This window comes from Balaenoptera ricei, chromosome 13 (genome assembly GCF_028023285.1).
Source record: "Balaenoptera ricei isolate mBalRic1 chromosome 13, mBalRic1.hap2, whole genome shotgun sequence".
Taxonomy (NCBI): Eukaryota; Metazoa; Chordata; class Mammalia; order Artiodactyla; family Balaenopteridae; genus Balaenoptera; species Balaenoptera ricei.
In genome coordinates this window covers 39,371,502-39,397,932 of record NC_082651.1, presented here as the reverse complement: position 1 = coordinate 39,397,932, position 26,431 = coordinate 39,371,502, and the positions used below count along the sequence as shown (strand labels likewise).

The following is a 26,431-nucleotide window of genomic DNA, read 5'->3' as shown; positions in this document are numbered from 1 at the left end:
TGATAGAATACCTTATGTAGTTGACTGTATTTAGAAGAGATTTTCAATTCTCTTTACATTTATGAGGATGATGTAGGGATTGGTATATAGAAACATAGCACATGCAAAAATAGGCAATTATTAACTCCTCAGTAAAAGCAAAACTTTGTAAAAGAAAATAAATGTGATTACAGTATACTAGTTGGTTTAACTGTGAATAATAGAAACATAACACAATCACTGAATATTGATTTAATCATCATGACTACTATTTACATAATGTATAAACAATGAACATTAATATAGGGCTAAAACTTTTCAGAAGATAGATTGAGGGAATATGGGTGTGACAGGAAAGTTCTATAAAAGGTAAATCCATATTGATCATAGAAGGAAATCAAAAAATAATTTCTGGAACTAAAAAGGATACTGCAATGTAAAGCATGTTATTTGCAAACAAGGATAGTGATACTAGAAGAAATGGCTAAATAAATTGGTGGTATTTGAAAACTGTTGATTTCTGTTACAAGTTTACTGGAACTGTTTGACTTTCAAAACCATTTGTATATGTTATTTTGATTAGATTATAGTTTATTTTGCCTTCCCTCCCAAAACATGGAAGAGATGGAAAATGATATATTTGGCAAATACTAACTAAAATAAAGCTAATGAGCAATGTTAATATTGACAAAATAAAATTCCAGGCCAAAAAATATTAATATATATTATGAGTTTACCACGTAAGAACAAAAGGCTCAAATATACCAATGAGATAAAATTTGACTTTATTTTCTTTTACTCAAACTTCTATGCAGGAAAAATGACAGGAAAATATAGGTAAACCCAACAGTACATATCTATCAGAAACTGAGAGACCAGGAAAGAAAATTAAAGTAGACAAGATTTAAAAATGGAATTTAAAATTTGACTTACTATAGAGAACTTTTCATGTTTTAAAGAACACACGGAACACTTAGAAAAATTGATGAAGCTGTTGGTTTTGAAGAATTGATGTTCAAACAGAACAGTTTCTTTGACTACAGTGTAGCTAAATTAGAACTCAACAATAAAAACATGGAATAACAAACTGAAACAAAAATCTGTTTTATGGGTTAAGTAGTAATCCCCCCAAAATTCATGTCCACAGGAAACTTCAGAATGTGATGTTATTTGGAAATAGGGTCTTTGCAGATGTCACTAGTTAAAGATCTCTAGGTTATATCATCCTGGATGTAGGGTGGGCCTTAAATCCAATGATTAGTGTACTTATAAAAAGAGGAGGGCTTCCCTGCTGGCGCGGTGGTTGAGAATCTGCCTGCCAATGCAGGGGACACGGGTTCAAGTCTTGGTCTGGGAAGATCCCACATGCCGCGGAGCAACTGGGCCCGTGAGCCACAATTACTGAGCCTGTGCATCTGGAGCTTGTGCTCCGCAACAAGAGAGGCCGCGACAGTGAGAGGCCCGCGCACCACGATGAAGAGTGGCCCCCACTCACCGCAACTAGAGAAAGCCCTCGCACAGAAATGAAGACCCAACACAGCCAAAAATAAATAAATTAATTAATTAATTAAAAAAAAAAAAAAGAGAAGAGGAGGCCATGTGAAGACAGCAGAGATTGGAGTTATGCTGTCCAAAGCCAGGGAGCACTAGGGTTCACTAGAAGCTGGAAGAGACAAAGAAGGATTCTCCCAGATAGACTAGTTCTAAAACATGGTTTTAGAAACTAAATCCAACATTTCCAGTAACCATAGAAACAGTTAAAATGAACTTTGCCATGAAAGCCCTTATATCATGCTTGATATAGGGAGGTAGGAAGATGTAAGAACCAGGACACATGAGACATGACGTTTTATCTACAACTCCTGTTTGCTTTACTGAGGATGTAGTTTCAAATTCAGTCACCCTCTTCAGCTTCAGACTCAGATTCTTCTTCAGCATTTTTGAGCCACTCTCCAAACTTTTTCATTTGCTCAAGGAAGACACGTTTCCCCTTGGCAGCATGTGCATCTTTATACCACTTCAGAATGGGTTCTTCACTCAGAACTTCAGCTTTATAAAAAAGCACCACTGTTTTCTGGAAGGCTTTCATGAAATGAATGTTGTCATAGCAATAATCCTGAATCTTCAGTAACAGAGTCAGCTCAGACTGACCTTGAGTTGTAAAGGCAGCAAGGAGAGGGCTGTATTGCTTCAAGCGCTTGATGGCTTGCTCTGCTACAAGCTCCTCTTTTTTGTTCCATTCCACGGTGCTCATTACACTGGACCATACTATTCCGATGACAACTGGTTCTGGGATGTTGTTTTTTTTCATCTCCTCCTTGACATACAAAATTTTATCCTTAAATGGATCACCACGGGACATCTGTTCTCGAAGTTCTTTCTGGAGTTCCTTACGAGCTCCTATGGTTTGCTGATTCCAAACATACTCTGAAAGCTCTTTCAAGCCTGCCTCAGTAAAATACTTTGTGAAGTGTTCAATGCTTTGTTTATTGGCAGGAAAAAGTTCCATCAGTCTGTTATCCATGCTCACTTTCCGAAGACTTGGAGCTACTGCATTGATATCTTTTTCATTTATCCATGATTTAAAGAGCTTTACAGCAAAAGCTGCTGAAACCCCTTCTTTAACCAAATTCTCATTATAAAGGCTATTAAGAATGGATGCATTAAGTGTTCCATTAGCCAGAAGAACACTGGTCAACATAGCCAGCTTGTTCCTCTCCGACTCTGAAAAACCCTTTAAGAACAGCAGCAGCTTTTTAACTTCATCTTCAAAACCTTTCTCCAGGTATTTGTAGCACCTGATTAACTTGTTAAAAACCTGAGCAAATGCTTACATCGTCTCTAGGTCTTCTTGTGCTCCGAACACACAGACATCTGTATGCATCATGTCATCTGCCAGTGTACCACCTGGGGCCAGCATTCCACCGGCCACCAGAATGTCAAAGAGTGTTTCTGCATATCGGCAGTAATCAAGTTTTGCTCCAGAAGCATCAAGAAACTTTGCTACTGCTTCCAAATCAGTACCAGTTTCAGTTAAGCCTTGAATAATGCAGTCTTGAAACTGAGTAGAGTCAAACCTCTTTTTCATCTCTTTTTCTGGTTTTAAAACCCTGGCCTGATAGCGTTGCCTTTTGCTGCTTTTGATTATTCATAAAAGACACCTGAATTTAAGGCGAAGAGAAAAGAGCCAGAAATCCCGGAGGTGGCGGCAACTGCGGTGGTGGTGTCTCCTCTGCCACATGAATATTCTTTACAGCAGTTTTCGTAATAGCTCCAAACTGGCAATTACCCAGATGCCATTATTTTTATATTTATTATGCCATTATTTTTCCAGTAGTATGAGTGAATTGTAGCATATTAACACTGTTGAATAGTAACTAGTAAATGAGACTGAGTAAAAGACAAATATATGTTTTTAACACTTAACGAGTCTTACAAATATAATGTAAGAGAAGAAAGCAAGACATAAAGGCTATGTGTTGTATTATTCCATTTATATAAAGTTCAGAAATATAAGTAATTTGTTGCATTTAAAATGGGGTGTTATGCTCAGCCTGGGGGAGATTGAAAGAATGAAGGGAGAGCATGTAGGGTTCTAGGCAGATTTTTTTTTTTTTTCCTGGTACCTGTTCACTTTTTACCAATTCACTGAGTTCTCTGTGCATTTTTTGATACATGTCTTCCAATACATAATGCAAAAGATTTTTTTTAAGATACTTTTTTGAAAAACAACAAAAAATAAGTACTTAGAAATGAATCTAACAAAGGACATGTAAAACTAATGTAGAGAAAATGATAAAGCTTCATTGAAATATATTAAGGAAGACTTAAATAAATTCAATGAATCGCTACTCAAAATTCCAGTAGAATTTTTCATGGAACTTGACAGGCTGATTCCAAAATTTTTTGGAAAATCAAAAAGTATATTTAAAGAATAAGGTAAGAGAACTTGCCATACCGGACGTCAAAAGACTTATATGTGTGTGTGTGTGTGTGTGTGTTTATGTATATACATATATAAAATTTATATATAATTTATATATATATAAAATATATATATTTAAGACCTCACTTGCAAAGGAATAAACAAAGAAAAGTGGAACAACATGTTGACCCAGAAACACACCCATGAATGTGGAAACTAATATATGACACAGATGACATAAGAATCCTGGAGAAAGGATGAACTATTCAATAGTGTTTGGGCCATTGATTATATATGTAAGAAAAAATAAAATCAGATAGATCCCTGCTGTACACTAAACAAAAAAGTAGTCCAAATGATATTAAATGTAAAAAGGAAAACTTTAAGCTTTTAGAATTTAGATGACTATCCTTTGACCATGAAATAATGATTTCTTAAAGAAGACACACAGAGCACAGGCCATGAAGGAAAAAGAAAATAAGTGGCATTATTAAAATGAAAAATTTTGTGCACCGAAAGACATCATAAATAATTCAAAGACAAGACACAGACTGAGAGAAGATATTTGAAACTCATACAACCTACCAAGAAATTTTATAGTAATGTTCATTGTAATGCTTTTCAATATTAAAAAATTAGAAATAGCCTAAAGTTTATCAACAGGTGAAAATTGATATATTAATTCCATAGAATTCTACATAACACTGAGAATGAGTTAATTAGAGTCACTAAGAGTAAATCCCCCAATCGTAATACTGAGTGTAAAAGGCAAGTTACTTAAAGGTACACAGAGTATTATACCCTTTATATAAAGTTTAAAGACATGCAAAACAATCCAGTACCTTGTTGACTAATACATGCAGCACTGTATAGTAAAAAGTTCAAGAACATCCTTGAGATTGACGAACTCTAAATTGAGCTTAAGGTTGCTACTGAAAAGAGAGAATGGTATCATTGAGGTTTTACACAGGGTATCATTATCATTATATCTGTAATGTTTTATCTTATTTCTTAAGCTCTATAGTAGACACATTGGTGTTCATTATGTTGTTTTTAGTAATCTCTATTGCCTTTCTGACTGCTCTGTTGAAAAATATTCATGCTTGGAGATAGGAAGTGAATCTCTTGTCAATCCATTGTAAAAAACATAACCATATTAACTGCTTGATAACTGTATCCTAGTTGTTGTATTGGTGATTTTTAATTTATTTACCAACATTAGTATTTTGCACTTGAGTTTTCTCATACAATAAAAAAGAAAAGAGCTGATTTTAAAAGACCAATAAGGTAGATAAATCTCTAGCAAGTATGACCAAGAAAAACAGAAAGAAAATAGAAAGCATTAGACAAATTTAACCTCAGGAGATTTTAAAAAATTATATGAGTATAATATATAAAATCTAGATGATACAGATGCTTTTCTAGGATTATACGAAATATCAAAATTTGCCCCCTAAGTGACAAAAATTTTGAATAGGCTTGTTCAGATGTACTTTACTACTTTGAAAGATACCTGATCTGGATTTTTTTTTTTTTTAACTGTTGCATCAAATCAGCAAAGAACAGATTTTGTTTAAAGTGATTGTACACAGAAGAATATGGAAAACTTTCCAAACCCCCCAAAACTGTCATATGTTATAAAGTCCTTAAAACTGTCACAGCTTTTACATGGTTGAGCCTAAGAGATTCTTTTTTTCCTAATATATAAAGAGGTTTTTGTTTTTGTTTTTGTTTGGGGTGGAGTGGGTGGATTGTTTTTGTTTGGGGTGGAGTGGGTGGATTACTTGCTTGTGTTATCTTTTCCTTCTCCCTGGGATCAAATGACATCATTATTCCAGATGCTCAAGTTCAAGTACTCATCACTGGGGATGAGGACCTCTCAGACAAAAACCAGAAAAAGGAGATCTACAGTAAAAGGGCAGTGACCGAGGCTGCTGGATCTGAAGAAAAAGAATCCTTGCAGAAAGACACTACAGGTAGTGGAACTGTAGAATTATCTGCCATTGTTCTATTCTGGCCTTCTAAAATGAATATAAATAGAAAAGTATTATATATTCTTGCTCTCTTCAATCCTCCATCTTCTTCATATGTGAAATAGGATGTTAGCTGCAAATTTTGGTATACACTGGCAGGTAAAACTAACATTTTTAAAGCTCTTTGAGATATTTTTGGAGAACTTTGTGAATATTGTACACAAATTAATCTCATTGCCAGAAATTCACATAATGGACTTTTTTTAAAACTCTACTGATAAAAATATTTGTTGCCATGAGATGCTAATTCTCTAATAAAATTGTTTTACATAGGCCTTTGTTCTTCAGGAATTTAGCTTGTTTACTTCCTAACTACCTACCCAGTTAATTTACTTCGGTAGGACTGTGCTGATTAAAAATGCCTGTAAAAGTGTGTTTAGTTTAGGATAGTTTTGGCTCTGAGAGATGAAAACAAAAACAAAATGACATTGGCTTAAAGAAGACAGAAAAGAGTATCAGGGAACAAAGCTCTTTCTCTCCTGTTGCTTCAACATTTTAGCCTCCATTCTCATGCTGTAGTCATCAGACACGTATTCCAGCCAGCAGAAAGGAAAAAAAAGGAAAAAGAAAAAAGTGTATTTCTTCCTTTAAATACTTCTCAAAAGTTAAATGTACCATTCCCCTTCCATCCTATTGGCCAGACTTATTCACATGGTCACACCAACCTGTGTTGCCAGGGAGGCTGGGAAATGTAATCTCTATTATGGTATGCCCAGCTAAGTCAGGTTCTATTTTAGAGGAAAAGGAAAATGGATTTCGGAGGACAGCTGGTAGTCTGCCACAAGTATAAATAGAAACATATTTTGGAGTATAATTAGCCACTTCTCTTTTTTGGTGTATTGCTTCTTTTTCAGAAGTTATATTGTATTCTGGGCAATATTGTATTCGAAAATTTACCCACTTTTTTGCTGTTTTTAAACGAATGCTTCAGAAAAAGTTTTGATCATGTTAATCTCATCAAAGTTTTCATTGCCCTTGAAAATAAAAACTACGACTTCGCTGGTGGTGCAATGGTTAAGAATCCTCCTGCCAATGCAGGGGACTCGGGTTCAAGCCCTCCTGTGCTCCGCAACAAGAGAAGCCACCGCAATGAGAAGCCCGCGCACCACAATGAAGAGTAGCCCCGCTTGCCGCAACTAGAGAAAGCCCGCGCGCGGCAATGAGCACCCAATGCAACCAAATAAATAAATAAATAAATAAATAAATTTATTTTTTAAAAAAAGTATGAAAGCTAAACTTTTTTAGCCTAGTCTTTCAGAACAATAGAATGGGCTCCCAAAGAACTTTTCAAATGCTAATTTTTCTCTCTTTTCCTTACAAATTCTATAATCTAATAAATTATATACTTGCACTGTTTCTTAGATGTTCAGTTGCTTTCCTGATTCCATTTTTTTCATATGTAGTCACCTTTGCCCAAAATGCTTTTCTCTTTCCATCTCAGTTTTTTTTGTTTTAAACATCTTTATTGGAGTATAATTGCTTTACAATGGTGTGTTAGTTTCTGCTTTATAACAAAGTGAATCAGCTATACATATACACATCTCCTCCCTCTTGCGTCTCCCTCCCACCCTCCCTATCCCACCCCTCTAGGTGGTCACACCGCACTGAGCTGATCTCCCTGTGCTATGCGGCTGCTTCCCACTAACTATCTATTTTACATTTGGTAGTATATGAGTCCGTGCCACTCTCTCACTTCGTCCCAGCTTCCCCTTCCCCCTCCCCGTGTCCTCACGTCTGTTCTCTACGTCTGCGTCTTTATTCCTGTCCTGCATCCATCTCACTGTTTATCCAGTGTAACTCTCTTCTCACACTAGTAGATGCTTGAGAGGTATTTTAAAATAATTTTTGTCAGCTTCCTGTCTGAATCGTGATTTCCCTCTCTTAGGTTCCAGGGCTGCTGCTGCTTCAGAGCAGTCAGCTCAACTACAAGACACGAAGATTGATAATCTAGCAGACACTAAAGCCATTAAACAGAAAGGGGAGATCCACAGTAAGAGGACCGTTCCTAAGGAAGCCTGGCCCGAAGAGAAGAAATCCTTGCAAATAGATATTGCAGGTAATGGGGAGTGGGGTAGGGGGTGTGAGAGAGAGAGAGCATGCACACGCAAACGCCTGTGTCTACGTGTTTCCACTTAATTCTGATGAGACTATAGTCTCACAATTTAAACAGAGTTCCATCTTTTTATTTTTTGCCTTCTTATGCATATCACTTCAGTGCTTCTTTGTCTGTGTGGATGTATGTATTTATTTGTAAGATAATTGTTACTTCTGGGAAAAGACACTGGCAATTTAGAAACAAAATTACAATTAAATACCCAAGGCTGATAGTATTAGAAGTGAAGTATCATGTCTCAACACTGAAACAGGGGAAGGAAAGCTTAAGGCATTCCAGATGACTGTGACAAAGACAGAAAGAATCTCAATACAAACTTTTAAAAAATTACAATAAAAAAGACCCAAGATCAAATCTATTTATGTTCACCCATGGCCCCCTTTTTCTAATAACATAAAAGAAAAGTGTATAGGACACAAGCCATTACTACCTAGCTGTCAAAGGAAAACTGGATATCCACATGCAGAAGAATTAATTTGGACCATTACCTTTTACCATATACAAAATTAACCCAAAATGGATCAAAGATCCAAACAGAAGAGCTAAAATTATAAAACTCTTAGAAGAAAACATGGGGGGAAAGCTTCATGACATTGGATTTGGCAATGATTTCGTGGATATGACACCAACAGTATAGGCAACAAAAGCAAAAATAAATAAATTATACTATATCAGAATTTAAAACTCTGCTTCAAAGGACACAATCAACAGAGTTAAAAGACAACCTGTGGAATAGGAGAAAATATTTGCAAATCATGATAAGTGACCAATATCCAGATTATATATGGAACTTCTAAAAGTCAACAACAAAGAAACCCAATTTAAAAATGGGTAAAGGACTCGAATAGACACTTCTCCAGGGAGTATATATGAATGGCCAACAAGTATATGAAAAGATGCTTAATATCACTAATCATCAAAGAAATGCAAATCAAAACCACAATGAGATACTACTGCACACCTATTAGGATGGGTAGTATCAAAAGAACAGAAAATAACAATCGTTGTCAAGGATGCAGAGAAATTGGATCCCTTGTGCACTGCTGGTGGAAATATAAAATGGCACAGCCATTATGGAAAACAGTGTGGAGGTTCCTAAAAAATTAAAAATAGAATGACGATATGATACAGCAATCCCACTTCTGGGTGTATATCCAAAGGAATTCAAAGCAGGATCTCACAGATATCTGCACACCCATGTTCATTGCAGCATTACTCAGAGTAATCAAGATATGTCCATCAGCAGATGAATGGATAAATATAATGTGATATATATATATAATAGAATGTTATGCAGCCTTAAAAAAAGAAAATCCTGTCACATGCTATAATATAGGTGAATCTCAAGGACCTTGTGCTGAGTGAAATAAGCCAGTCACAAAAAGATAAATACTGTATATTCCACCTGCATGAAGTATCTGAAATAGTGAAAATCATAGAAACAAAGTAGAAAAGTGGCTGCCAACGGCCTGGGAGAGAAAGGAGGGAGAATTAATGTTTATTGGGTATAGAGTTTCAGTGTTGCAAGATGAAGATGTTCTAGAGATCTGTTGTGCAACAGTGTGAACATACTTAACGCTGCTGAACTGTATGCTTAAAAATTGGTTAAGATGGTAAATTTAACCTTCTGTGTTTATCACACATAAAAAAGAATGTGTAAGGTGAAAAAACAACATTGCAACTCTGCAGTGGGTAGTCTAGGAGACATAGCTTGGAAAAGAAAGATGGAAATATAACCTGCAGAAGCATACTCTAGCCCAGGCCGCACAGAGGTGAGCGGCGGGCGGGCGAGCGAGAGAAACTTCATCTGCAGCTCCCTATCGCTCCCCATTTCTCTCGTTACCGCCTGAACCATCCCCCCACCCCCCACCCCTGTCTGTGGAAAAATTGTCTTCCATGACACCAGTCCCTGGTGGCAAAAAGGTTGGGGACCGCTGCCCTAGAGGACCCTCAAGGAGAAATGGATAATACAGAACACTAGAGAGCTTGAACACACATACTTAGCCCATGACAGACCATAGAAATGAAAGTAGAAAAAAAAAAAAAAAAGCAGATTTAGAGAAACATCTGGAAATAATGAGGTTGATGTGTATAAATGTTTGTATGCTTTTAAAAAAAAACCTTTCAAATGCTCATAGAACATTTTTTTTCAAACAGCTTTTTTAATATGTAATGCACATATATAATTCTCCCACTTAAAGTGTACCATTTAATGATTTTTATCCTATTCACAGATACGTGCAACCATCAACACAGTTGACTTTAGAACATTTTTATCACCTCAGAAAGAAACCCTATACCCCTTAGCTATCACCCCTCTATTTCCTCATCACCCACCTCCCCCCAAGCCCTAAGGCAACCACTGATCTACTTTGTCTCTATTATAAATTTTCCTATTCTAGACCTTGATACAAATGGAATCATTTAATGTGTGGACTTTTGTGACTGGCTTCTCTTAACTCATCATGATGTTTTCAGGTTCATCCAAGTTAGGGCTTGTATCATTATTTTATTCCTTCTAATGGCTCAATAATATTTCATCGTATGTATGTATCACATTTTGTTTATCTGTTTGTTGATGGACATTTGGTTGTTTCCACCTTTTGGCTACTATGAATAATGCTTTTATAAAATAATGATTTTATATTTATAAAATATAAATGCCTTTATATTCATGTACAGGTTTTTATATGGACAGTATGTTTTCATTTGTCTTGGGTACGTACCCAGGAATGGAATTCCTAGATCATGTAATAACTTTATATTTAATCATCTGAGGAGTTGTCAGACTGTTTGCCAAAGTGGCTGCTCCATTTTACGTTCCCAGTAGCAATGTATGAGGATTTCAATTTCTCTACTAACTCACCAACACTTACTATCTGACTTTTTCATTGGATCTATTCTAGTGGATGTGAACTTGTATCTCATTTTGCTTTTGATTTGCATTTGCCTCATGATTATGATGTTGAACATCTTTCTGTGTGCTTATTGGCCAGTTGTGTGTTATCCTTGGAGAAATGTGTATTCAGATCCTGCCCTGGTTTTTATTTGGGTTATTTCTCTTTTTTATTGAGTTTTAAGAGTTCTATGTATTCTAGATACACATTCTTATCAAAATTTTGATTTTGATATATTCTCCCATTCTGTGAGTTAAAATTAGGAAGTATGAGTCCTCCAACATTATCTTATTTTTCATGATTGTCTTGGCTATTCTGGGTCCTTGACAATTCCATATACTCAAAATTTCTACTAAGAAATCAGCTAGGATTCTGATAGGGATTGTGTTGAATCTGTTATCAGTTTGGTGAGAATTGCTTTCTTAACAGTAAGTCCGTGGACTTGGGATGTTTGATTTAGATAGATATTTATTTATTTAGATATTTATTTATTTATTTAGATATTCTTTAATTTCTTGCAGTAATTTTTTATAGCTTTCAGAGTAGAAGTTTTGCTCTTCTTATGTTAAATTTACATTAATATTTTAATTTTTTTGAGGCTGTTGTGAACAGAATGGTTTTCTTTTGCTTTTGTTTTAGTTTTTGTTTTCATTTTTGGCTGTGCTGCTTGACTTGAGGGATCTTAGTTCCCCAACCTGGGATCTAACTTACGCCCCCTTGCAGTGGAATTGCAGAGTCCTAACCACTGGACTGCCAGAGAATTCCCCCAGGATGGTTTTCTTAATTTCATTTTCAGTTTGTTAATTGCAAGTATATAGTAATACAATTGATTTTTTTAATATTTAACTTTTATCCTGCAACCATGCTGAACTTGTTTATTAGTTCTAAATGGTGAATGGGATTGTTTGCTTAATTTGTCTTTCTTTTTTTTTTTTTTTCACTCACACACACACACTGTATTTTATTTTTACAAGAGATAAATAGACTGACACCAAGCATTGTACATGGATGACCACAACAAAAGCATCAATGATTGCAATTACCAAACATGAAACACACTCATACTATGTCATAATATTGACATTCAGTCCAGTAATCCTCCACTGTAACAGCTCCTTTACTTTGCAGTGAAAATTGATTTGTATATTCTTTGCCTCTGAGTCCTTGTGGGATTTTTTCTTTTTTTAAATTCAAACAGAAAGTCACAAAAATTATACTCATCCTCATCAGTTCACTCAGTCCCATGTAGTTAATTTTTTTTTTCATCTTGATCTTTTGTTAGCACTTTTATGAGCTCATCAGTTTTTCATTAGAGTTCTGAAAATGCTTATTCATTCAGTTCAGCATTACAGTCAGTTACCAGAAACCTGTACTTGTCAGTCTTTTCCATGAATTTCCTGAAGATGAAACCCTTTTATAGGAACATATTTACAAAAGCATCAGAGTACACCCAGAACTGTCTGTAAATGACAAAAGACTTAAAAATGACCACGGTTAAAGATTTGATGAAAGTTCATAATAATGCAGTTGACAAGAAAATTAGTTATTTCTGAGATATACATTTTAAAGTAATAACTAGGATTATGACATAACATTATACCAGAACATATAAGATTTTTAGAAATTTCATGTAATGTCTGAAATATTTATATTAACATATTTCCATACAAATAACCCAATGAAAGTTTAGTATTAGTTGTTTTGTTTGTTTCTTTGTTTATACTGCAGGTTCTTATTAGTCATCAATTTTATACACATCAGTGTATACATTTCAATCCCAATCGCTCAATTCAGCACACCACCATCCCCACCCCACTGCAGTTTTCCCCCCCTTGGTATCCATATGTCTGTTCTCTACATCTGTGTCTCAACTTCTGCCCTGCAAACGGGCTCATCTGTACCATTTTTCTAGGTTCCACATACATGCGTTAATATACGATATTTGTTTTTCCCTTTCTGACTTACTTCACTCTGTATGACAGTCTCTAGATCCATCCACGTCTCAACAAATGACTCAATTTCATTGCTTTTTATGGCTGAGTAATATTCCATTGTATATATGTACCACAACTTCTTTATCCATTCGTCTGTCGATGGGCATTTAGGTTGCTTCCATGTCCTGGCTATTGTAAATAGTGCTGCAATGAACATTGGGATGCATGTGTCTTTTTGAATTATGGTTTTCTCTGGGTGTATGCCCAGTAGTGGGATTGCTGGGTCATATGGTAATTCTATTTTTAGTTTTTTAAGGAACCTCCATATTGTTCTCCATAGTGGCTGTATCAATTTACATTCCCACCAACAGTGCAAGAGGGTTCCCTTTTCTCCACACCCTCTCCAGCATTTGTTGTTTGTAGATTTTCTCATGATGCCCATTCTAACTGGTGTGAGGTGATACCTCATTGTAGTTTTGATTTGCATTTCTCTAATAATTAGTGATGTTGAGCATCTTTTCATGTGCTTCGTGGCCGTCTGTATGTCTTCTTTGGAGAAATGTCTATTTAGGTCCTCTGCCCATTTTTGGATTGAGGTGTTTGTTTGTTTAATATTGAGCTGCATGAGCTGTTTATATATTTTGGAGATTAATCCTTTGTCCGTTGATTCGTTTGCAAATTTTTTCTCCCATTCTGAGGGTTGTCTTTTCGTCTTGTTTATGGTTTCCTTTGCTGTGCAAAAGCTTTGAAGTTTCATTAGGTCCCATTTGTTTATTTTTGTTTTTATTTCCATTATTCTAGGAGGTGGATCAAAAAAGATCTTGCTGTGATTTATGTCAAAGAGTGTTCTTCCTATGTTTTCCTCTTAAGAGTTTTATAGTGTCCGGTCTTACATTTAGGTCTCTAATCCATTTTGAGTTTATTTTTGTGTATGGTGTTAGGGAGTATTCTAATTTCATTCTTTTGCGTGTAGCTGTCCAGTTTTCCCAGCACCACTTACTGAAGAGACTGTCTTTTCTCCATTGTATATCTTCGCCTCCTTTGTCATAGATTAGTTGACCATAGGTGGATGGGTTTATCTCTGGGCTTTCTATCTTGTTCCATTGATGTATGTTTCTGTTTTTGTGCCAGTACCATATTGTCTTGATTACTGTAGCTTTGTAGTATAGTCTGAAGTCAGGGAGTCTGATTCCTCCAGCTCCATTTTTTCCCCTCAAGACTGCTCTGGCTATTCGGGGTCTTTTGTGTCTCCATACAAATTTTAAGATGATTTGTTCTAGCTCCGTAAAAAATGCCATTGGTAATTTGATAGGGATTTCATTGAATCTGTAGATTGCTTTGGGTAGTATAGTCATTTTCACAATGTTGATTCTTCCAATCCAAGAACATGGTATATCTCTCCATCTGTTGGTATCATCTTTAATTTCTTTCATCAGTGTCTTATAGTTTTCTGCATACAGGTCTTTTGTCTCCCTAGGTAGGTTTATTCCTAGATATTTTATTCTTTTTGTTGCAATGGTAAATGGGAGTGTTTGCATAATTTCTCTTAAAGATTTTTCATCATTAGTGTATAGGAATGCAAGAGATTTCTGTGCATTAATTTTGTATCCTGCAACTTTACCATATTCGTTAATTAGCTTTAGAAGTTTTCTGGTGGCAGTTTTAGGATTCTCTATGTATAGTATCATGTCATCTGCAAACAGTGACAGTTTTACTTCTTCTTTTCCAATTTGTATTCCTTTTATTTCTTTTTCTTCTCTGATTGCCGTGGCTAGGACTTCCAGAACTATGTTGAATAATAGTGGTGAGAGTGGACATCCTTGTCTCGTTCCTGATCTTAGAGGAAATGCTTTCAGTTTTTCACCATTGAGAATGATGTTTGCTGTGGGTTTATCATATATGGCCTTTATTATGTTGAGGTAGGTTCCCTCTATGCCCACTTTCTGGAGAGTTTTTATCATAAATGGGTGTTGAATTTTGTCAAAAGCTTTTTCTGCATCTATTGAGAAGATCATATGGTTTTTATTCTTCAATTTGTTAATATGGTGTATCACATTGATTGATTTGCGTATATTGAAGAATCCTTGCATCCCTGGGATAAATCCCACTTGATCATGGTGTATGATCCTTTTAATGTATTGTTGGATTCTGTTAGCTAGTATTTTGTTGAGGATTTTTGCACCTATATTCATCAGTGATATTGGTCTGTAATTTTCTTTTTTTGTAGTGTCTTTGTCTGGTTTTGGTATCAGGGTGATGGTGGCCTCATAGAATGAGTTTGGGAGTGTTCCTTCCTCTGCAATTTTTTGGAAGAGTTTGAGAAGGATAGGTGTTAGCTTTTCTCTAAATGTTTGATAGAATTCACCTGTGAAGCCACCTGGTCCTGGACTTTTGTTTGTTGGAAGATTTTTAATCACAGTTTCAATTTCAGTGCTTGTGATTGGTCTGTTCATATTTTCTGCTTCTTCCTGGTTCAGTCTTGGAAGGTTATACCTTTCTAAGAATTTGTCCATTTCTTCCAGATTGTCCATTTTATTGGCATAAAGTTGCTTGTAGTAGTTAGTCTCTTAGGATGCTTTGTATTTCTGCGGTGTCTGTTGTAACTTCTCCTTTTTCATTTCTGATTTTATTGATTTGAGTCCTCTCCCTCTTTTTCTTGATGAGTCTGGCTAATGGCTTATCAATTTTGTTTATCTTCTCAAAGAACCAGCTTTTAGTTTTATTGATCTTTGCTATTGTTTTCTTTGTTTCTATTTCATTTATTTCTGCTCTGATCTTTATGATTTCTTTCCTTCTGCTAACTTTGGGTTTTGTTTGTTCTTCTTTCTCTAGTTTATTTTAGGTGTAAGGTTAGATTGTTTAGTTGAGATTTTTCTTATTTCTTTAGGTAGGCTTGTATAGCTATAAATTTCCCTCTTAGAACTGCCTTTGCTGCATCCCATAGGTTTTGGGTCGTCGTGTTTTCATTGTTATTTGTCTCTAAGTATTTTTTGATTTCCTCTTTGATTTCTTCAGTGATCGCTTGGTTATTTAGTAACGTATTGTTTAGCCTCCATGTGTTTGTGTTTTTTATGTTTTTTTCCCTGTAATTCATTTCTAATCTCATAACGTTGTGGTCAGAAAAGATGCTTGATATGATTTCAATTTTCTTAAATTTACTGAGGCTTGATTTGTGACCCAAGATGTGATCTATCCGGGAGAATGTTCCGTGCGCACTTGAGAAGAACGTGTAATCTGCTGTTTTTGGATGGAATGTCCTATAAATATCAATTAAATCTATCTGGTCTATTGTGTCATTTAAAGCTTCTGTTTCCTTATTTATTTTCATTTTGGATGATCTGTCCATTGGTGTAAGTGAGGTGTTAAAGTCCCCCACTATGATTGTGTTACTGTCGATTTCCTCTTTTATAGCTGTTAGCAGTTGCCTTATGTATTGAGGTGCTCCTATGTTGGGTGCATATATATTTATAATTGTTATATCTTCTTCTTGGATTGATCCCTTGATCATTATGTAGTGTCCTTCCTTGTCTCTTGTAACATTCTTTATTTTAAAGTCTATTTTATCTGATATGAGTATAGCTACTCCAGCTTTCTTTTGATTTCCATTTGCATGGAATATCTTTTTCCATCCCCTCACTTTCAGTCTGTATGTGTCCCTAGGTCTGAAGTGGGTCTCTTGTAGACAGCATATATATGGGTCTTGTTTTTGTATCCATTCATCAAGCCTGTGTCTTTTGGCTGGAGCATTTAATCCATTTGCGTTTAAGGTAATTATCGATATGTATGTTCCTATGACCATTTTCTTAATTGTTTTGGGTCTGTTTTTGTAGGTCCTTTTCTTCTCTTGTGTTTCCCACTTAGAGAAGTTCCTTTAACATTTGTTGTAGAGCTGGTTTGGTGGTGCTGAATTCTCTTAGCTTTTGCTTGTCTTTAAAGCTTTTGATTTCTCCATCAAATCTAAATGAGGTCCTTGCCGGGTAGAGTAATCTTGGTTGTAAGTTCTTCCCTTTCATCACTTTAAGTATATCATGCCACTCCCTTCTGCCTTGTAGAGTTTCTGCTGAGAAATCAGCTGTTAACCTTATGGGAGTTCCCTTGTATGTTATTTGTCATTTTTCCCTTGCTGCTTTCAATAATTTTTCTTTGTCTTTAATTTTTGCCACTTTGATTACTATGTGTCTCGGCATGCTTCTCCTTGGGTTTACCCTGTATGGAACTCTCTGCGCTTCCTGGATTTGGGTGGCTATTTCCTTTCCCATGTTAGGGAAGTTTTGGACTATAATCTCTTCAGATATTTTCTCTGGTCCTTTCTCTCTCTCTTCTCCTTCTGGGACCCCTATAATGCGAATGTTGTTGCGTTTAATGTTGTCCCAGAGGTCTCTTAGGCTGTCTTCATTTCTTTTCATTCTTTTTTCTTTAGTTTGTTCCACAGCAGTGAATTCCACCATTCTGTCTTCCAGGTCACTTATCCATTCTTCTGCCTCAGTTATTCTACTATTGATTCCTTCTAGTGTAGTTTTCATTTCAGTTATTGCATTGTTCATCTCTGTTTGTTTGTTCTTTAATTCTTCTAGGTCTTTGTTAATCATTTCTTGCATCTTCTCAATCTTTGCCTCCATTCTTATTCTGAGGTCCTGGATCATCTTCACTATCATTATTCTGAATTCTTTTTCTGGAAGGTTGCCTATCTCCACTTCATTTAGTTGTTTTTCTGGGGTTTTTTCTTGTTCCTTCATCTGGTATATAGCCCTCTGCCTTTTCATCTTGTCTATCTTTCTGTAAATGTGGTTTCTGTTCCACAGGCTGCAGGACTGTAGTTTTTCTTGCTTCTGCTGTCTGCCCTCTGGTGTTTGAGGCTATCTAAGAGGCTTGATGGGAGGCTCTGGAGGTGGGTAGAGCTGACTGTTGCTGTGTCGGTCAGAGCTCCGTAAAACTTTAATCCACTTGACTGTTGATGGGTGGGGCTGGGTTCCCTCCCTGTTGGTTGTTTTGCCTGAGGCAACCCAACACTGGAGCCTACCCGGGCTCTTTGGTGGGGCTAATGGCAGACTCTGGGAGGGCTCACGCCAAGGAGTACTTCCCAGAACCTCCGCTGCCAGTGTCCTTGTCCCCACGGTGAAACAGAGCCAGCCCCCGCCTCTGCAGGAGACCCCCCAGCACCAGCAGGTATGTCTGGTTCAGTCTCCCCCAGGGTCACTGCTCCTTCCCCTGGGTCCCGATGCACACACTATTTTGTGTGTGCCCTCCAAGAGTGGGGTCTCTGTTTCCCCCAGTCCTGTCGAAGTCCTGTAAGCAATTCCCACTAGGCTTCAAAGTCTGATTCTCTATGAATTCCTCCTCCCATTGCCGGACCCCCAGGTTGGGAAGCCTGACGTGGGGCTCAGAACGTTCACTCCAGTGGGTGGACTTCTGTGGTATAAGTGCTTGCCAATCTGTGAGTCACCCACCCAGCAGTTATGGGATTTGATTTTACTCTGATTGCGCCCCTCGTACCGTCTCACTGTGGCTTCTCCTCTGTCCTTGGACGTGGGGTATCCTCCTTGGTGAAGTCCGGTGTCTTCCTGTCGATGATTGTCCAGCAGCCAGTTGTGATTCTGGTGCTCTCGCAAGAGGGAGTGAGAGCATGTCCTTCTATCCGCCATCTTGGTTAATCCCTAATTTGTCTTTCTTATCTTTCGTTGTTAGTATGTAGAAATGCAGCAGATTTCTGTGTATTAATTTCATATCCTGAAACTTTAGCGAATTCACTGATGAGCTCTAGTAGTTCTCTGGTAGCATCTTTAGGATTTTATAGTATCGTGTCATCTGTAAAAACTGACCGTTTTACTTCTGCTTTTCCAATTTGGATTCGTTATATTTCTTTTTCTTCTCTGCTTGCCATGACTAGGACTTCCAAAACTATGTTGAATAAAAGTGGCCAGAGTGGACATCCTTGTCTTGTTCCTGATCTTAGGGGAAATGCTTTCAGCTTTTCACCATTGAGTATAATGTTAGCTGTGGGTTTGTCATATATGGCCTTTATTGTGTTGAGGTATGTTCTCTCTGTGCCCACTTTCTAGAGAGTTTTTACCATAAATATGTGTTGAAATTTGTCAAAAGCTTTTTCTGCATCTATTGAGAGGATCATATGGTTTTTTTTAAAATAAATTTATTTTATTTATTTATTTTTGACTGTGTTGGGTCTTCATTACTGCGCGTGGGCTTTCTCTAGTTGCAACGAGCGGGAGCTACTCTTTGTTGCGGTGTGTGGGCTTCTCGTTGCGGTGCCTTCTCTTTGTTGCAGAGCACGGGCTCTAGGCGCACAGGCTTCAGTAGTTGTAGCACGCGGGCTCAGTAGTTGTGGCTCACAGGCTCTAGAGCACAGGCTCAGTAGTTGTGGCACACGGGCTTAGTTGCTTCGCAGCATGTGGGATCTTCCCAGACCAGGACTCGAATCCGTGTCCCCTGCAATGGCAGGTGGATTCTTAACCACGGTGCCACCAGGGAAGCCCGATCATATGGTTTTTATTCTTCAGTTTGTTAATGTGGTGTATCACACTGATTGATTTGCAGATATTGAAAAATCCTTGCATCCCTGGGATGAATCCCACGTGATCATGGTGTATGATCCTGTTAATTTATTAGTGGATTCGGTTTGCTAGTATTTTGTTGAGGATTTTTGCATCTATGTTCATCAGTGGTATTGGTCTGTAGTTTTCTTTTGTGTAATATTTTTGTCTGGTTTTGGTATCAGGGTGATGGTGGCCTCCTAGAATGAGTTCAGAAGTGTTCCTTCCTCTGCAAATTTTTGGGACGGTTTCAGAAGTATGGGTGTTAACTCTTCTAAATGTTTGGTAAAATTCTCCTGTGAAGCCATTTGGTCCTGGACTTTTCTTTGTTGGGTATTTTTTAATTGCTGATTCAATTTCAGTTCTGGTATTTGGTCTGTTCATATTTTCTGTGTCTTCCTGATTCAGTCTTGGGAGGTTGTACCTTTCTAAGAATTCATCAGTTCCTTCTAGGTTGTCCGTTTTATTGGCGTGTAGTTGCTCATAGTAGTCTCTTATGATCCTTTGTATTTCTGTGGTGTCGGTTGTAACTTCTCCTTTTTCATTTCTGATTTTATTGATTGGGGCCCTCTCCCTTTTTTTCTTGTTGAGTCTTCCTAAAGGTTTATCAATTTTGTTTATATTTTCAAAGAGCCAGCTTTTAGTTTCATTGATCTTTCCTATTCTATTTCATTTATTTCTGCTCTGATATTTATGATTTCTTTCCTTCTACTAACTTTGGTTTTTATTTATTCTTCTTTCTCTACTTGCTTTAGATGTAAGTTTAGGTTGTTAATTTGAGATTTTTCTTGTTTCCTGAGGTAAGCCTGTATTACTATAAACTTCCCTCTTAGAACTGCTTTGTCTGCGTCCCATAAGTCTTGGATCATCGTGCTTTCGTTTTCATTTGTCTCTAGGTAGTTTTTGATTTCCTCTTTGATTTCTTCAGTGATCCATCGGTTGTTTAGTAGCATATTGTTTAGCCTCCACGTGTTTGTGGTTTTTGCAGGTTTTTTTTCTTGTAGGTGATTTCTAGTTCCATAGAGTTGTGGTTGGAAAAGAAGCTTGATATGATTTCAGTTTCCTTAAATTTACCAAGGCTTGTTTTGTGGCCTAACATGTGATCTATCCTGGAGAATGTTACATGTGCACTTGAAAAGAATGTGCATTCTGCTGCTTTTGGGTGGAATGCTCTATAAATATCAGTTAAGTCCCTTTGGTCTAATGTGTTATTTAAGGCCTGTGTTTCCCTGTTGATTTTCTCTCTGGATGATCTGTCCATTGATGTAAGTCAGGTGTTAAAGTCCTTACTATTATTGTGCTGCTGTTGATTTCTCCTTTTATGTCTATTAATATTTTGCCTTCTGTATTCAGGTGCTCCTATGTTGGGTGCATATATATTTACAGTTGTTATATCTTCTTCTTGGATTGATCCCTTGATCATTCTGTAGTGTCCTTCTTTGTCTCCTGTGACAGTTTTTATTTTAAAGTTGATTTCATCTAATATAAATATTGGTACTCTGGCTTTCTTTCGATTTTCATTTGTGTGGACTACCTTTTCCATCCCCTCACTTTTAGTCTGTATGTGTCTCTAGATCTGTAGTGAGTCTCTTGTAGGCAGCAAATACACGGGTCTTGTTTTTGTATCCATTCAGCCAGTTTGTGTCTTTTGGTTGGAGCATTCAGTCTGTTTACGTTTAAGGTAATTATCGATATGTATGTTCGTACTGTCATTTTGTTAATTGTTTTGGATTTGTTTCTGTAGGTCTTTTTTTCCCCCTTCTTTTGTTCTCTTCTCTTGTGATTTGATGACTATCTTCAGTGTTATGTTTAGATTCCTTTTTTGTGTATGTGTGTATCTGTTACAGATTTTTGGCTTGTGGTTACCTTGAGGTTATTGTATAGCAGTCTCTGTATACATATGGTGATTCTTCTAAATTGCTGATGTCTTAATTTCAAATGCATTTGCCATTACCCTCCATGTGTACTCTCCTCCCCTCATGATTACTGTTTTTTATGTCATGTTTTACATCAAATTGTTTTGTGTATCCCTTAACTGCTTATCGTGGATACAGATGATTTTACTACTTTCGTCTTTTAATCTTCCTGCTAGCTTTGTTTGCGAATGATTTCCTACCTTTACTGTATGTTTACTGGTGAGCTTTTTTGTTCCATAGTTTTCTTATATCTAGTTGTGGCCTTTTCTTTTGCACCTGGAGAAGTTCCTTTAACATTTGTTGTAAAGCTGGTTTAGTGGTGCTGAATTCTTTTAGCCTTTGCTTGTCTATACAGCTTTTGATTTCTCTGTCAAATCTGAACAAGAGCCTTGCTGAGTAGAGTATTCTTGGATGTAGGTTCTTCCCTTTCATCACTTTAAATATATCATGCCAGTCCCTTCCGACCTGCAGAGTGCCTGCTGAAAAGTCAACTGATAGTCTTATGGGAGTTCCTTTGTATGTTATTTGCTGCTTTCCCCTTGCTGCTTTTAGTATTCTCTGTATCTTTAATTCTTGACATTTTGATTACAGCGTGTCTTGGTGTGTTCCTCTTTGGGTTATCCTGTATGGGATTTTCTGCGCTTCTTGGACTTGGATGACTATTTCCTTTCCCAGGTTAGGGAGGTTTTCAGCTATTATCTCTTCAAATATTTTCCTGAGCTCTTTCTTTCAAATATGTTCCCGGGCTCTTTCTCTCTTCTTCTGGGACCCCTGTGGTGCGAATATTAGTGCTCTTGATGTTGTCTCAGAGATCTTTTAAACCGTTCTCATTTCTTTTCTTTTTTAAATCTTTTTTCTGTTCAGTGGCAGTGATTTCCACTACTCTGTCTTCCAGCTCACTGATCCATTCTTCTGAATCCTTTAGTCTACTTTGATTCCTTGCACTGTATTTTTCATTTCAGTTATTGTATTCTTCATCTCTGGTTGTTCTTTATATTTTCTAACTCTTTTCTTAAAACTTATAACTTCTCGTTCTGTGCATCCATTCTCCTCCTGAGTTCTTTGATCATCTGTATGATCATTACTCTGAACTATTTCTTGGGTAGATTGCCTATTTCCACTTCACTTAGTTCTTCTTCTGGGATTTTATCTTGTTCCTTCATCTGAAACATATTGCTCTGCCATCTCATTTTGTCAATAAGTTGCTATTTGTATTTTTATGTATGTAGTAGGTAAGTTACATCTGTCAACCTTGGAGAAGTGGCCCTCTGTAGGAGGCGTCCTGTGCATTTCAGCAGCACACTCCCCTCTCGTTACCCAAGCTGTGTGCTCTAGGGGTTCACCCTAAGAGGGCTACTTGGGCCTTCTGTTGTGGTGGGCTAACTATGTGGGCAGTCTGGTAGGCCCCTAGTCTGGTTGGTTGCCAGGTCCTGCCTTGTGTGGATGCTGCTGGCTGCTGTTTAGCAGGGCCTGGTCACAACGTGGCTGGTTGCAGAATGCTAGGGGCCCCGGGGCTAATGCTGGCTCACTGGTGGGTGGAGTCAGGGTCCTGAAGACCCTAGGGTTGTTGCCTACCCACTGGTAGTTGAAGCCAGATCATGGGGTTAGTGCTGGTCTACTGGCAGGCAGAGCTGGTCCCTGGAGTCCAGCTGCAGGGTCCTGGGATCCCAGAGCTCATTTCAGATTGTTGAGGGGGTGGTGTCGGTTCCTGACACAGTTGGGTACAGGGTCTGGAGTGTCCTGAAGGTTTCCTTGGCCTGCTAGTGGGCCAGTCCAAGGCCCAGCTGGTCCCAGGGTAGGCTCTGGCCTGCATTGAGGAATCATAGTTTTCTTGCTTTTGGTGCCTGCATCCTGGTGAATGAGACTGGTCTAGAAGCTTGGCCTGGCTTCCTGGTGGGAGAGTCCTGTGCCTGTCTACTGGTGGGTGGTGCTGGGTCTTGGCCCTCTGGTGGGCTGGGCCATGTCTAGGGGCTAGTCCAAAGGCAGCTGTGAGCTTTTTTGTCTTTAGGCAGCCTGTCTGCTAATGGGTGGAGCTGTGTCCTGACCCAGTTAGTTCTTTGGCCTGAGGCGTCCCAGCACTGTTGCCTGCAGGCTGTTGGGTGGGGCCAGGTTTTGGAGCTAATGAGCCAATATGTCATCCACCAACAGTATTCCCCAATATGTCTGCCACCAGTGTCTATGTCCCCAGGGTGAGCCGCAGCCACCCTCCCCCAACCCCTGCCGCTCCAGGAGACTCTCCAAGACGAGCAGGTAGGTCTGGCCCAGGCTCCTATCAAATTACTTCTTTGGCCTGTGTCCCAGGGTATATGAGATTTCATGTGCACCCTTTAAGGGTGATATCTCTATTTTCCCCAGTCCTGTGGGGCTCCTGCAATTAAGCCTTTCTGGCCTTCAAAGCCAAATGCTCTGTGGGCTCATCTCAACAATGCCAGACCCCCAACCTGGGAGAACCTCTGGAATATATTTACTCTCCAGTTTTCGTTGCCTACATAGGGGTTATGGAATTTGATTATATTGTGAGTCTCCCCCTATTACCGGTTTTGTTGCCGTTCCTTCTTTATGTCTTTTGGTGTAGGAGATCTTTTCTGGTGGGTTCCAGTGTTTTGTGTGTGTGCGTTTTTTTTTATTGGTTGCTCTGCGGATAGTTGTGATTTTGGTGTGCTTGTGAGAGGAGGTGAGCTCAAGGTCTTTTTACTCTGCCATCTTGCCCACTTTCCTCTATACCACATTTTCTTTTTTTTGTTTTGTTTTAATTTTTATTGGAGTATAGTTGCTTTACAGTGTTGTGTTAGTTTCTACTGTACAGCAAAGTGAACCAGCTATACGTGTGTATATATATATATATATATATATATATATATATATATATCCCCTCTTTTTTGGATTTCCTTCCCATTTAGGTCACCACAGAGCATTGAGTAGAATTCCCTGTGCTATATACAGTAGGTTCTCATCAGTTATCTATTTTATACATAGTATCAATAGTGTATATATGTCAGTCCCAATCTCCCAATTCCTCCCACCCCCCCCCCCATACCACACTTTCCTTATCTATTCATCCATCAGTGGACACTTAGGTGGTTTCCATGTCTTGGCTATTTTAAATAATGCTGCAGTGAGCACAGATCTACGAATATCTCTCCAAGACCAAGCTTTCAATTGTTTTGTGTGTAGACCCAGAAGCAGAACTGCTGGATCGTATGGTAGTTGCATTTTAACTCTTTGGGTAACCTCCATACTGATTTCCATAGTGGCAACACCAATTACATTCTCACTAACAGTGCACAGAAAAAGGAACCTTTAGCTCCATAACCTCACTAATGCTTGTTATTTCTTGTCTTTTTGATGATAGCCATTCTAACAGGTGTGAGGTGATATCTCATTGTGGTTTTGGTTTACATTTCCCTGATGATTATTGGTGCTGAGCATCTTTTCCTGTATTTTTTAGCCATTCGTATGTCTTCTTCACAAAAATGTCTATTAAGATCCTGTGCCCTCATTTTTTAATTGGGTTGTTTGTTTGTTTGTTTTTATTTGAGTTGAATTCGTTGTCTATTTTGGATGTTAACCCCTTGTCAGGCATGTCATTTGCAAATATCTTCTTCCATTCAGTAGTCTAATGGTTTCTTTTGCTGTGCAGAAGCCTTTCAGTTGGATGTACTCCTACTATTTACTTTCGCTTTTGTTGTCTTTGCTTTGGGCGTCAAATTCAAAAAATTATTGCTAACACCAGTGTCAAAGCTCTTACTGCCTATGTTTTCTTCTAGGAATTTTATGGTTTCAGACCTTACATTTAAATCTTCAATCCATTTAGAATTGATTTTTGTGTATGGTGTAAGATAACGCTTCAGTTTCAGTCTTTTGCATGTGGCTATCGAGTTTTCCCAGTACCATTTATTGAAGAGACTATCCTTTCCCCATTGTATATTCTTGGCTGCTTTGTCATAAGGTAATTGACCTTATATGTGTGAGTTTATTTCTGGTCTCTCTATTCTTTTCCATTGATCTACATGTCTGTTTTTATGTCAGTACTATACCATTTTGATTACTGTAGCTTTGTAATATAGTTTGAAATCAGGAAGTGTGATGCCTACAGTTTTCTTCTACTTTTTAAAGATTGCTTTGGCTATTTGGAGTCTTTTGTGGTTACATACAAATTTTAGGATTGTTCAATTTTTGTGAAAAATGCCATTGGAATTTTGATAGGGATTGCATTGAATCTGTAGATTGTTTTGAGTAGTATGGACATTTTAACAATATTAATTCTTCCAATCTGTGAGCACAGAATATTTTCCCATTTGTTCATGTCTTTTTCAGCTTTTTTCATCAATGTTTTCAGTATACAGGTCTTTTACCTCCTTGGTTAAATTTATTCCTAGGTATTTTATTCTTTTGATGCAATTATGAACAGGATTGTTTTAATTTCTTTTTCTGGTAGTTTATTATTAATGTATAGAAATGCAACAGATTTTTGTCTGTTAAATAATTTTGTATACTGCAACTTTACTGAATGTTTTAGTTGTAACAGTTTTTTTGGTGGCGTCTTTAGGGTTTTCTATATCTAAAACCATGTCATTTTCACATAGTGACAATTTTGCTTCTCTTCTGATTTGGGTGCCTTTTGTTTCTTTTTCTTGCCTAATTGCTCTGGCTAGAACTTCCAATACTGTGTTCAATAAACGTGATGCCAGTGGATATCCTTGTCTTGTTCCTGACCTTAGAGGAAATGCTTTCCATTTTTCACTATTGAGTATGTTCGCTTTGGTCTTGTCAGAAATGGTCATTGAGCTATGTTTCCTGTATACCTACTTTTTTGAGAGTTTTTATCATGAATGGATTTTGAGTTTCTCAAATGCTTTTTCTACATCTATTGATTATATGATTTTTATCGTTTATTTGGTTAGTGTCATGTACCACATTGATTGATTTGTAGATGTTGAACCATCCTTGCATCCCTGGAATAAATCCCACTTGATCATATTGTATAATCCTTTTAATATATTATTGAATTTGGTGTGCTAATGTTTTGTTTGATTTTTTTTTTTTTGCATCTATGTTCATCAGGGATATTGGCTTGTAATTTTCT

General features: G+C 37.4%; 2 protein-coding genes across 11 annotated transcripts in view; one reads left to right on the top strand and one right to left on the bottom strand.

Annotated features, from left to right (window-relative positions):
* ALMS1 (ALMS1 centrosome and basal body associated protein) overlaps positions 1-26,431 on the top strand; it is a 232,370-nt gene that overhangs the window by 157,087 nt on the left and 48,852 nt on the right. For all 10 annotated transcript variants that reach the window (XM_059942945.1, XM_059942937.1, XM_059942939.1 and 7 more), the window contains 2 exons: positions 5,743-5,880; positions 7,823-7,993. In XM_059942945.1, the coding sequence (XP_059798928.1) occupies positions 5,743-5,880; positions 7,823-7,993 (309 nt within the window). The remainder of the gene's footprint in view (positions 1-5,742; positions 5,881-7,822; positions 7,994-26,431) is intronic.
* LOC132376643 (eIF5-mimic protein 2-like) lies at positions 1,732-2,970 on the bottom strand. The gene is made up of 2 exons (XM_059942415.1): positions 2,887-2,970; positions 1,732-2,797 (listed from the first exon to the last, which is right to left on the bottom strand). Exons 1-2 carry the CDS (start codon positions 2,968-2,970, stop codon positions 1,874-1,876), a joined length of 1,008 nt encoding a protein of 335 aa, XP_059798398.1. The 3' UTR covers positions 1,732-1,873.